The 13351-nt window shown below is 43.9% G+C and overlaps 1 protein-coding gene across 1 annotated transcript in view; it reads right to left on the bottom strand.

Annotated features, from left to right (window-relative positions):
• Positions 1 to 236: 236 nt before the first annotated feature.
• Positions 237 to 13351, bottom strand: part of LOC138567239 (oocyte zinc finger protein XlCOF6-like) — a 39396-nt gene continuing 26281 nt past the window's right edge. The window contains exons 2-3 of the mRNA XM_069645236.1: positions 5251 to 5339; positions 237 to 4160 (exon numbers count right to left, since the gene is read on the bottom strand). Coding sequence (XP_069501337.1) covers positions 2728 to 4160; positions 5251 to 5305 — 1488 coding nt within the window. The 5' untranslated portion in view covers positions 5306 to 5339 and the 3' untranslated portion in view covers positions 237 to 2727. The remainder of the gene's footprint in view (positions 4161 to 5250; positions 5340 to 13351) is intronic.

Genomic DNA, 13351 nt, shown 5'->3' with positions numbered 1-13351 from the left:
AAATTAGCCTAATGTTGGAAATGTGCCCCAGAAAATGTTATCAGAATCGCAGCTGCAAAACCTTACTACTGACCTTGGAATGTAACACTTGTTTCAAGAGCCATTATAAAAATCTGTATGCAAATTCAGTTTGATGAAAGAACAATCAGATTAGAAGGTTCAGCGGAAGATACAAACGGTACTTAGCTTTGTGTTCTAATATGTACATTAAACAATGTGGATAGAAAAATAATAGGTTTTACTGTTTTGAAAATACTTTTATTAATGTAGGGGCAGTTTTGGATAGCAAATGCTATGGATTGGTTTACTGTTTAAGGAAGATTTGTAGGACTAAAGTTACCATTTTCTTGATAATCCAGTCTGCTGCCTGGAGTTAATATCCACTGGTACAAGCATCACTGCTGGGAAGATCACTACAGTGGCAACAGATGCAGTATAAATGCCTATTACATTCCATTACATGCCTGCTCAGGTACACTCACATGGACACTGCTTGTTATTTGGTTTATCATTTTGATGATAACCTAATTGATAGTCTAGTGTTTGTTCAACAAGACATGTACAGCTCCAACATGCAGTTTTGGTTCCGAGACATGGTTTTGAAAACAAGTCCTCCATCACAGCAGTTTCTGCTTGTTGGATCAGACTTTTCAGCAGCAGTAGGAAAGCCAACTAGCAACACAACTGCCTGAACTCAGGCAAACGAAAGGGGATTAGACTAGATTGAACATCCGAAGAATGAAATCGAAAGAAGAAGAACATTGCACATAGAAAAAGCAGGCAGTAGTGAAAGGTCATTCTGGGGCATGACTCAAATGATTCGCTATCAGACACATTTCTTTGCGACAGCATGGTGGGATAAGGGTGAGACATTGAGTCGTCTTGGGAGGATAGCTCAGGGGCAACGTGCTCGCCTTGGAAGCAAGACGACACGGAGCAACACAGGTTCGATCCCTGCATGCGCGCTTAGAAACCTCTGGGTATCAAGCACGCTATAAATAACCAATTACAATTACAGTTCAGCGGTCTTCGTGAACTAATTCATTTGGTAGAGCTTTTCCATGAGCCGGTGGCTGCATCTTTGTACAGGTGCCATTCTTTTAAAAACCTTTTATCAAATTTCCCATGTAACTGATATCTATCCAGAAAATACATTTTGCATGAAGAGATAAGATTACAGAGCATATCAAGAGCTCCATAAACGTTCCTATAAGATTATTCCAGGATATTTCTAAACAGCCAACACACAATCTACCCTATGTTTTTAGGGAAAGCCGGTCTTCAGATAGAATGTCATATTATCATTTTTCATCACACAAAAAGTCTGCCATGATACCACAAGGTAGTATACAGTGTCACAGATTGTCTGCAAGCTTCATGTGGTAAAGATAGCATCCATAGACCCTTGGCCAACATGTTTGATTTCTAAATGAGACCCTGGATAAAGTACATACAACTTCTACTTTATTGAGCAGATGGGACCGGGTGCATCCCTAAACCAGCCATAGGAACCCAACAACCTCATCTGTCATATGATTCAATTTCCTTCTCTTTTTGCATGACAGTATCCAAAGTGCAGAAGCAGACATTATTTTGTAAGTGCCTTTGCTGTACTAACATTACTCTGTGAATTACATATAAAGTGGAGTGCTTTCTTCTTCCGTTGTGCCTTGGCAAAAAAATCCGTGAACATCCTGGAAGGGTAAATTTACTTCTACATTGCACCTTGAAGGGGCAGCAGGTTCCTTTGGAAAACGTGAGATCCAAGACCAGGGAAACTACTTTGTGGAGTGTACTTCCCAGAAACGTCTTGATAAAGAGAATACTAGCTTGCCTTTAGCCAAATTAATTGCTCAGAAATAGCGCCTGAGAAGGGCATGGTCATGCAGGAAAGAAGCTTCTAACTGTCCATCTTCAAGATAGTACATCAGAAGGTATATACTGCAGTAAAGCCATGTTCAACTGATAACATAAAAAGGCAGAGTGCAGGCAGACAAAGCAGTTGCCCACGTTTGAAATCAAAGCCTTTTATGCTTGCATCTCCGAACCCACATCTTTGGCCTAAAACGTGTTTAGGCTCTCTTCTTGTGAGCCCACGCAGATAACTGATGTACTTAAAACATGTAGGCAGGGACCAGCACCCGGCCCTATGAAGTACAGTTTTGTTAGATGTGCTGCATTTGAAAGTACATCTTTCACCCCCCAAAAGTATGCTTTGCAAAATGTAGAACACCCTGCACTTTTAAAATCCTGCACTAGTCACTGCACGAGGTTTGAGCATCTTTGTTAGACACATTCAACCTAAGATACAATGCACCTTCTTGTGAACTTTAGTAATATTATGAAAATTAACTTATTGATTTTGCAAGCCCTTGCTTGCATTGTCCAACCCTTGCCAAGGAATCTTTTTAGCAACTTAACTATTGAGTGTTCATAGCAAAGTGGGTTCGTTCCGATCTGCTACCTTAAAAAGTAACTGAGGGAACATTGCTGGAACACGAACAGCCATCTATTAAATAGCCTCTCTAATCATGGTGAGAAAAAAAAAAATCAATGGAATCGAACGCGTTCTCAATTGGTTATCATTTAGCCAGGGTGGAGACTACTCCAAAGCTTGATTTTGTAGGCACTGCCAGACGTCTATACATAGCCGCTCTTCTGCAAAACATTCTGTTGTTCTGGGTGACTGCTCTGTAAAGCTACAATGCCCTGCATGTTACCATGACCTCATGCATGAATCGTCTGGTGTTCAGAAAGTTCCAGAGGACTTTCAAAGTTCTTGCCCTGATCCACACATACAAAGGGTTCTTTTTCTCCATGGGATGCTTTATGCTGCAGGAAAGTGGGGTCATCACTAAAGCTTTCCCCACAATGCTCACAAAAGAGAGGCCCCTTTAGGCTATGCTGCTTCCAGTGCCTGTGGAGATCACCCTTTTCACTAAAGTTTCTCCCGAATTCAGTAGAAATAGCCTGCATATCACTGATGTGCCTTGTCTCATGGTTCGCCAGGCCGTGTTTGTGGGTGAAGCTTTTGCCACATTCGGTGGACCTGTACAGATTGTCCCCAATGTGAGTGCTCAGGTGAGTTGTCAAGTGGTGCTCATCAACAAAGGTTTTTGAGCAATGCATGCAACTGAACATCTTGCCCTGTTGATTAACCACCTGGTTTGTCAGGAAGTTTCCTCTCTGACTCTCACTCAACTCACACTCCGGGTACGTGTAGGGCCTCTCCCCAGAATGAGTTTTCTGGTGTGCCACTAGGGTTTCTTGGCAGAGAAAGGTTTTCTGACATTCAGTGCATGTGTACAGTCTCTCTTCTGTGTGTGTTCTCTGATGTTTTTCAAGATCAGCCATTTGACTAAAGCTTTTGTCACAATTGCTGCAGACGAACGGCCTCTCCTCTGTGTGCAACTGCTGGTGTTTTCTAAGGGTGTATTTCCTACTGAAGCATTTATCACATTTAGAGCACATGTAGGGCTTCTCGCCTGTGTGAGTTGTCTGGTGGGACACTAATACCTCCTGACGATTAAAGGCTCGCCCGCACAAATCACACACATAGGGCCTCTCCCCTGTGTGAATTTTTTGATGTTTCTTGAGGTACGCTCTCTGAGTGAAGCTCTTACCACACTCCACACATATAAAGACAATCTCCAGTGAGTGCATCCTCTGATGTGCATCCAAATCTGCTTCCAGGTTAAATGATTTCTCACACTGTGGACAGTTGTAACGTTTCTCTCCTGGGAGCGTTTTCAGTTTATCCAACTTCTCCTTTGCTTTCCGAGCAGCCTCTTCAAGAAGTTTCTTCCCCGGATCAGTGGCAGTGAGTGGATTTACTGTGGTGTGGACCTGTAGGTGCATCTGCAGCGTGATCTCATGGTCAAAGCCTTTTCTACAGTGGGGGCACTGAAATGCTTTCTCTGCGCGGTGGGTCTTTTGGTGGGCCCTTTGAGCAATCTTATCTGTAAAGGTGGCTTCACAGTAAAGACAAGAAAATGGCCTCTTTTTTATCTCAGCTTGGGCCAAAGGTCTTTCGATGCATACCGATTTCTTTTGGGGCAACCCCAGGGGATTCCTGGGACTTGCGTAACCTGGAACTTCTGCTTGGTCTGATGGAAGATCTTCTGGCTCTACCATGGTCGCCTCCTCGCAGACCACACCTCCTGCAGGAACACGAGAGCACAAACATCATTACACTGGCAAAGTTATGTTAAATCCCACTCTACTGCAAATTGTACAACTATCAAACATATGTATGCCTTGTTCTACCATTCATGCGTATCATTCTGAAATGAGAGCTAAACCTCTACCAAGCTGCTACCTTTCTGTTTCGATAAAATGTGTAGCTTATCGGCTCAGGTGTGCTACTGGAGGCTAACGTAATGAAGGAAGTGAAGGGCAAAGGGCTAGAAATAAAAATTGATAAGGCTTATTTCTGAGATAGAGACAACCATTCACCTCAGTTTCACACCACTCGGAGCACTAAAAACAAATCCAGATTTCATCTCCGACATCTACCTTCTTCTTGGTGCAAGCTTGAAAAGGATTGTTTATTGTATATAATTACGCAAAAGGGAAACCTTTTTAGTTTTAGTAAGGGTTCTTTGTGGTTTTGTCTCCACAGTTCTTATGGTGGACTGTTTGTTCGTGGAGGTGAAACCTCTCAGAAATCGAAATAAGAATTTCTTAAGCAGCAGCTAAAAGCAGCTCCAGGGTATTCAGCACCAACCAGTAAACAAGAGGTTTCAACAAAGGAGCTAGAACATAGTGAGTTGTAAATCTAACTGCCACATGAGAGTCAAACTATTTGACCACAGTACAAGACCCATTAAGGTTTACATCCCTTATAAATGTGTCCCACTTCTTCTTTAAACACATTCCAAAACACCCATGTAGTTAATGTCACATAGGTACATTCTTATGAAACCACTTTACCTGAGGAGTTAAAAGTAGGTGGTAGTGTCAAGCTAACCAGGCTTGGTAAGGTTAGGTTATAAGCAGCACCAAAACAGATCCCAGCTACCAGCAATTTTGAATACGGTTATCGTATGCCCCAGTGGAACAATCCATTTTGACCACACATTTCTATTTAACTTCCCCTATTGTGCAACAAATGCCAAAATTAGGTTACTTAGATGCACAATTAGCCCATGTAATCTACCCTCAGTTAAATCCTTTGCCTACTGACTCGTAAAATAGCATAGACCAGAGCTGTCTTTATATCACAGACAACTAAACAATTCCTGCTCTTACCAACATATCCCTCTTTGGTATGTTCTCTCGTATCTGGCTCTCCTCCTTGCTCCATCTTCAATCAATGCTCCGGAGGGTGAGCTAGAAAGCTTTTTTTAATAAAAAAAAAAAGTATAGGAAATCAGATACAAAAGGATATAACGAGTGAAACAGTTTTTCTTTACACAATACTCGGCTAATACACTTCAATGTTGTCTTACCCCTTCCCCACCACTTGTCTACTACACTCTCTCCTATGTCACAAATTCAATACACTCGAAAGGTCTCACATATACAAGTGGCAACAAGGTTCAAGAAGTGCACTTTGAAAAACTTTCCAGGTAACGAGTACCTTTTATGGGGGGGGGGGGGAGGGTGGGAGTGGTAAACTATGCAGGATGTGCCAAAATAACAAAGGGAAGTAAGTAGCTCACATTCCTCAGGACTCTTGAACCCTGAGTTTAACCCTTTCTTAGAGCTTTTCGGGCCATTCTATTGTCTCCTCTCAAGTGAAAAGTTAATTCTAGTCTCTTCAGATAACACAGGGATCCTTCCCAGTCCAGGATCCTTGTGGGGCTGAAGGGAGTCTTGTCTCCTGCTTTTCTAAAGTGTGTGTTGCAGGTTTCAGAGGGATTCTAGAACCCTTCTCCTATAATGTCTTTTGCATTTTTCAAAGGGGTTCCCAAACCCTGCTACCTTGAGATCCCGATCTCCAAGGACTTCTCCTGATACTCACTTATCAGGGAATTTGTGGTGTTGGCTCTTGTGAAAGGCCAAGTTACAGATGAGGATCTCCCAGTCTCTTGGGCTCAGTTCTCTGGAACAGCCCATTTCTCCTCCGAAAGGTTTAGGCCCCGGGATACCCCTAATCTCTCAGCATTCTGTATCCTCCCTACCGGCTGCTTGCTCCTCTTCCTGCTCCTTTCGTCTACTAACCCGGCCTACTGAGACTTTCCTGGGCTATCTGTTGGTAGGATTTCTCTCTTGCCAAGTTCAGTCTTCAAATACCTCCTGTTTTTGTCTCACTGCCTCCTATTTCCTTCAACCACCTCCTGATGCTTTACCATCTCCTCCGTCTCTAATTCACCCTCCTTCACAGGTCTCTCCAACATCCTCTGTGCATGCTCCGTCTCCACCACTTTGCTCCAAAATTCTCTTGCAAATTCCTTCTCCAAACTCCCACACAAACAGACGGAACATGTGGGTTTGCATTGCCCTACTTTCGCTCCCGCTGTTGGGAGGGTCCTAAACTGTGTCCTGAAATTAGTGAAGGCCTGGCAGTTGTACCCAGTACCCGGCTCAACTTAATCCATTCTGGGCTTTGGGAGCTGGACCAAGCCTCCTTCTGGCCTGTCCGCCAACTTGGAACCCACTTCTCCTTTCATGTTACTGCGGCACGCTGTTCGGGAAGGACACTTCTTCCTTGCTTCCCCAGCATGTAAACTGGGCGTGAATAAATGTGTTGCTAAACTTTCAAAACCTGTTGCCTATAAAAGGAAGGTTTGACCTCTGTAAAACTGCAAGTCTGTCTCCTGCAAAGGAAGACTGTGCCAGTACACAATGGACTGGTAGGTTATCATTTGCGGGTAGCAGGGCTGTTGGGAAACTACAAATCTGTAATATCCTATCCCACAAAGTGTGTCAATCTCTGTTGTGCGATCTTTGTTAACAGTAACAAAGGTCGTCTTAGGGAATATCCCGTTTACAAAGTGGTCTGTCAATGAATCAGTGCATTTGTTTTTCCTCTCTGCAACATGAAGTCTGGCTAGTGGGAGCTTTAGACCCTCTAATCTGGGGAGGAGGTTGGTTTGGATTTCTCTCATAGTGCCCATGGGACCATCCTTTCCTGGCTTGGGGAGGCCCCCATCATTACACCTTTGGCGATCCCCAGAGCCAAGCTGGTGACTGTTGCAAACCCAGCAGTAGTTTTATACTTCAGTGGAACCCGATGCATTCCATGATACTGGGTTCTCTTGTTCCAATCCAAGCCTTCACCCATTCTATCACTAGCCTCAAACTTCAATAAAGTCTCAATATTACTCCATCAGTGGTCTAAAATGTATCTTTCGGACCAGCCAATTTCAATGGTGTCCATGCTGTGGTGGTCTTCTACGTAGCCATTTAATTTGATTTCCATTTATATTACCATAGCTCCTGGGCTCAGCAATGCTGTTCTCCCTTTTTCAAAGCTGCAGAGATCTTTATTCCTTTGTGTAGTTTATTTTCTATTTAAATTATTAAATATTCATAAAAGAGGGGGTCTTAATATATCAACCTATTGGTGTCCTGCGCTTTGGGGTGGGTGTCGACTGCCAAGTGGAGTAACAGAGGTTACCCCCTGCTCCGGTTAAGTATGAAGAGTAATCGGGGATCTAGGATCCCTTCTCCACCTAATAGGCAGCGCCAGCTCAGAAAATACTCGACACAAGGTAGTTTTGAAAGATAAGAGCATATTAGGTGTGCCTTTTTGAGACACGTGTTTTGGCGATAACTTTGCCTTTTTCAATCAGGGCTACATATATTGAAATAAGAATACTATAGGCACAGAAAGTAACATAACACTGTTGGATCAAAAATAAAGCAAACAGTCAGTCACAAATGGGAAAAGGTTAGGGCATACATTGTAGCACGGAAAAAGAGGAGGGGGTCAGGGGAGGATTGTTTTAGGTAAAAATAGAAAGAAAAAGATAACTGTTTGGAAAAAGAAGAGAAAATAATGCATCAATTAGAAAACAAATTAAAATCCATTGTTGGTTCATGTTTCCCCTTAGATGAAGGTATGGGTCTTACCTAATTGGTGTGACAATGATGGTCTATCAGATTTACAAATTGCTGGTTGTCAACTTCCTCCTATCAAGATCTTTAGTAACGCAAGGAATAGAACATTGGAGAAACCAGAGACTGAGGAGCAGGAATGCAAAGCAGATAAGCCGAGCGAGTGGCAAGCCCTGCAACATCACCCCTGGACAAACGAATAAAAAGAAAAATTTACCAGTAGAGAAAACCCAGGAGAAGGGGATTCCGAACACAAAACCTAAGAAAGGTTGGAGCTCAAGAACGTGAGAAACCTGAAAGCAAAGCAAAGACTGAGACAGTATCTGCAGGAGAATCACAAGCATAAAACTAAAAAAGTAAAAGACCGATGAACAGTTGGGATGAGCTACATGAGCTCATGAAGGAAACTCCGAAGAGAGTATCTGAGAAGATCAGCATAAGCAATATATTTCTAAACCAGAGACATTTTGTTTATTGACAATATAAGGAGCCAAGTTAAAAAACCCTGAAAGAAAGCCGCAGTCAAGGAGGCATAAACGGCAACGAGATGAGACATTCCTTTGGTCGACTTTAGTCGTTTGTATAAGTGGTAGGGTCAGGTAGACTTAGTTTAGGACTGAGGACATTTACTTTGTACTTCCTGACGGCAGACGCGCACATTTAGCGAGGCAGGGAAACCCCTTTAGCAATAGGGAGATATGGGCCTTTTCTTCATAATTTCATTAAAAGAAAGTCAACATGTCCAGAGTGTGTCCAACTCCTCCTCCTGACCTGCCACAGCATACAGTTTAATTTTGAAGAGGAGTAAATGGGGGGGATTCAAGACCGGAGGTGAGCATTATGCTTCACCTGCTTTACTTTACTCTTCAGCAGTTTCAACACTTAATAACTGAAAACTAATTTTTGTTTTCTCCAAAAACTACATTTCCCTACCTTCCGATCCATTTCTGTAGTCTTTTACACTTCCCGTCTCTGTAGCACTCTAGCTACTTCCTGCCTATGGCGCCTCCTCTTCTTTAGCAGCTTTTCAGCAAGAGAAGTATTATCTGTACTGTAGAGCGTGTGTTTGATAGTGATTTGTGTAAATAATTGCCTCTGCAATGTGAGATTGGCTGCCTAGCAGCAGAGAATAGCACACGTGTGCATTTGGCACTAGTAGCCATTTGTCGCAGCTCTTATCATTGCTAAGAGTTGTACGGGTTTTATTTCGGGTGCGCATGCAGTGTGGAGCCAGCACAGAATGGGGAGCCCTGCTTGCATTAGAGTGCAGTTCTCCGGAGCCTGCTGCGCCGGAGGCACCAAGCGGGACCAGTGCTTCAATTCAAGCACGCTCAGGGACCCACTCGGCCACACAGGCAAGAGGGGAGCATGGCAGAGAGTGGCAGAGGCCCCCTCCCTCAGGAAGGCGGAGCCGCTGTGTCTAAAATGCAACGTGGTCTTGGCAAGTAATGTGCCCAGTACAGAGAGCTTGCAATCGAGCTCAGGGGGTGAAATAGCTGGTGCACATCGATTGTGGGACTCAGCATCTCGTAAAGAGCAATAACACTTGCAATCTGATGAAGCGCAATAATTAACAGTCACACAACAAAGAGTGATCCAAGGCACAGGATAAATGGATCCTGATCGCCCTATATCTTCAGAGCGCATAATTAACTCAGAAGACAAAACAGGTGCACTGACAGCAGATACCTGCACAGCCTGTGCATATGCTAATAATCTGCCTGGGCAGGAAGACTCAGTGAATCACTGAGGGTGCTATTAAGTCCTCCAGCAAACCACCAACTTATTTCAGCAGATGTGCACTTCAGCCTGCTGAGTTCAGGAATTGGCACTTAGCACCCAAGCATAGTCTCTTCACCCACACCAGCAATCACATCAGAGTATGAGTGGAGCAAGGAAGAGCATACAGAGAGAGCGATTTGACGCTCAGTTTTAAGCAGGCGCTAGAAAGTTCCTTGATGCAAGCAGTGGCAGAGACGATCAGACCACTACAAGAAAGACTGGACACCTTAGAATCTATCTTGGGGAATGCAAGAGAAGAGCCTTCAGCAGAGTAAAAAGACCCGAAGAGGAAACTCTCTCCTACACCACCGGGTCCACGATATGGGGCCGAACATCATGCCCCAGAGGCTACTGATGCCTTTGGAAAGCTGAAGGAAGCTTTCCTACAGAGGTCAGTGATGGCAAGCCTCCCAACCTCATCTTAGAGGAAGATAATATGGCCGACACAGATTAGGATACTGGCGGAGAGTGCCCAGAAGCTACAGCTTCCTCACAGGAAGAGGACAGTAAACCAAAGGAGCCATTAGATCGGGATAGCAGGATGCACATGAAGGAGGAATGCCTGCACCCGGATCTGCCAGGCAAGGTAGCAGAAGCGCCCAAACAAGACCCCAAAAAGATCACCTTCGTGACCAAGACTGCAAAGGATCTGAGTAAAGGTATGGATAGGTCTTGGAGGAGTTGCCAGGTGAAACTGCTGGACTTCACCGTGCCCATAGCAAATATTTTGGACCTGGCTGAACACCACAGGGATACAGGAGAGGAAGTGAATGCCAAGTCATTAGCAAATGGGCCGCAGCGAGCGTTAGGCTTCTCGGGCACAGCCACCTTTGCGATCTGCTCAAAGAGACGGAGCAGCCTCCTCCTGAACATCGATGTTAAATTGAGCAGTCTAAGCTCCTACGAGGCAGGGGAAGCAGCACAAGGGTGGTTTTTCAGCGAGGCATTCATCAAGGAGATGGGGAAAATCGTTGGCACATACCTACTTGGAGAAGGCGCAGACCTCCATCCTCCATCAAAAAGATCTTCCTGAACAGGTTTTTTGCCGGGACCGGCCGATATCGGGGGTCGATCGGCCAGTCGCTTATCATCATCACGAAGGCTCCAGGGCATCAGAGCCCAATACTGGGAATCAAGACAAGACGACATCTTTCCAACCAGAGGAAGGAACTTTAAGGGGTGCAGAGGCAGAGAAGCTGCCACAGCGCAAGGAGGAATCTCAGGTGAGCGAACCCCTCGTAGAATATCCCCCAGTGGGGAGCGAGGGGATAACAATGCAATTTTGGCTAAATTGGCGCACGCTCTCTAACGATGCATGGGTTCTCCAGACGGCCCGAGGCTTCCATATCGAGTTCATACAAACCAGGCCTCCAGATAAGGGTCGTACTAGGCCTTTTTTGAAAATGTACACAGGTTTAGAGAAGAGGTCAGTGCAAAGGTCAGTTTACTTGACAGAAACTGCAATGCTGCTTCTTTTGACTTTTATCTACATCGATGTAATTGCAAGCCATGGAGAAAAGCTTCTGAAACAGGATTCTTTTCTATGAAGCCTTTAAAAAAAAAATTGCACACCATGATGGGTTGGGTGTAGATGCGCATGGAGCAAACAGAAACACTGTGCATATTTATTTTCCTAGCATTTTAGGATTGTATAATTAATAAGATGGAAAACTAAGTTGCAATTGAGAACTAATCTGTTGCAACAAATTATGCTTTTTTTCCCCCCAGTGAAAGCAAAGCAGTATTGCACAATTTTATTTTTCAGAGTTCCTGTGCTGTGTGCATAATCATGGGGAGGCAGATCATTTTTACACTTATAATTGAATTTACACTCCAATTATAAAAACGGTGTGTAACATGATGAGTATGCATGGTCTAGTTTACATCCATTCAACCTTGCAATCAATGAGGTACATTACGATAAATGGTCAGTGGCAGCAGAGTCTTTGCTCAAGGGTGAGTGATTGGCATTAACCAAATGAAAGTTACATTTGTAATTTAAATAGAAACGCAGCAAAACCTGTCCCTGTGATAATACAGATAGGTTTTTAGATGTATGTAGCGCTTTGTGAATGTTCATCCAATATCCAGGCACTGTGATTATTATATCTCAGTCTATACTCCGTTTACCGACCTTTGAAGGATGCTAGCCATTAAGATAGCTCAGCCGGATGAGCACTCGTTGCTGTGATCTGTAGGTTGCAGGTTCGAATACCAGCAAGGCCAACTCAGCCTTTCACCCTTTCGAGGTCGACAAACGAGTACCAACTTCGGTTTGGTGATAATTGTGATAAATATGTTCTATGTACAGCGCTTTGCCAAAAGCGTTATATAAAAACAATTTGACCATGACATTAGGTATAGAATTTAGCATGGAGTATTTGCCTCTCTGCACTATGGTATCAAAAGATTGGCATACCATTAAGTAGTAATAGTTCCAGGAAATGAGGACGTTCATTAAACATCAAAAGACAATTCTGCTATCAAACCTCAAAACACACAATACAATTCAGGTTTGCTTTACTATGTAATTGGCTAGGTTTTTGTGTTTTCAACATTTAAATATGGAGATCAAATGGCCAGACCTTAGAGATATAATGAAAGGTGTATTCTGTCACAATGCAGAAAGCTGCCGCATAGTAATGATTTTCATACAGTTTTTGCACACGTTGGCTGGATGTCGCATAGATTTTGCTCTCTTGCAAAGGTGAAAACTAATTTTTACTCTCTTGAAATCACATTTACACTCAAAGTTTAAAAATAGGGGGCAAAATACTCCCATCTCAAAATCTTATCTCGAGCACTGATACAAACTACGATCCAGACAGCCTGGCCATGCCCTATTCATTTGTCGCAGGAGGAGCAAGCCCTCCTCCACAGGAAGCTTATGCAGCTTGAGGTACAGGGAGCCACAGAACTATGTGTCGGACAAATTTGTGAGCAAAATGGTCCTAGTCCACAGAAAAAAGAAAGTGTGTCCGGTCATAAACCTACAAAAGCTTAAGAGCTAAACAGCTGGGTGGCCTAGAGACCATTCAAAATGAAAGGCTGAAAGGCATCCATCTGCTGAGAGACATTCTCAGAAAAGGCTGGATGGCCTGTATCGATCTGAAGGATGTTTGCCCGACGATCCTGCTAGGGTATATCTGCCTTTTCTGGCGCTCAGGTGAGAAGATCGGCCCTGGCAATTCAGGACGGTGCCCTTCGAACTCGCCTCAGCACCATGGCCTGTTACCAAGTTGATGAATCAGGAGAAGTCGGACAAGTCCCAGACTAGGGGACTAGAATTTTTTAGTCTTTGTGGTAGACAAGAAGAAAGTGATATTGAAGCTACCAGTGAGGATGATGTGAGATATCAAAAGGGTAATAAAGGCGTGCCTCAAAAAAAAGGCCATCTCCCTACGCACCCTAGCAAGAGTGGTAGGACTCCATTCAGGCTATAGTTCCAGGGCCGTTACACTACAGCGCCCTCCAGAGGCTGAAGATCTCTTCAGCAGGGTCTGACATACCATCAGACGATTCCTCAGGATCAATAAATTGAACACAGAATTACAATGGTGTCTAT

This window comes from Ambystoma mexicanum, chromosome 2p (genome assembly GCF_040938575.1).
Source record: "Ambystoma mexicanum isolate Mex_15411 chromosome 2p, UKY_AmexF1_1, whole genome shotgun sequence".
Lineage (NCBI taxonomy): Eukaryota > Metazoa > Chordata > Amphibia > Caudata > Ambystomatidae > Ambystoma > Ambystoma mexicanum.
Note: the sequence above shows the minus strand (reverse complement) of the source record. Positions and strands in the feature narration are given on the sequence as shown.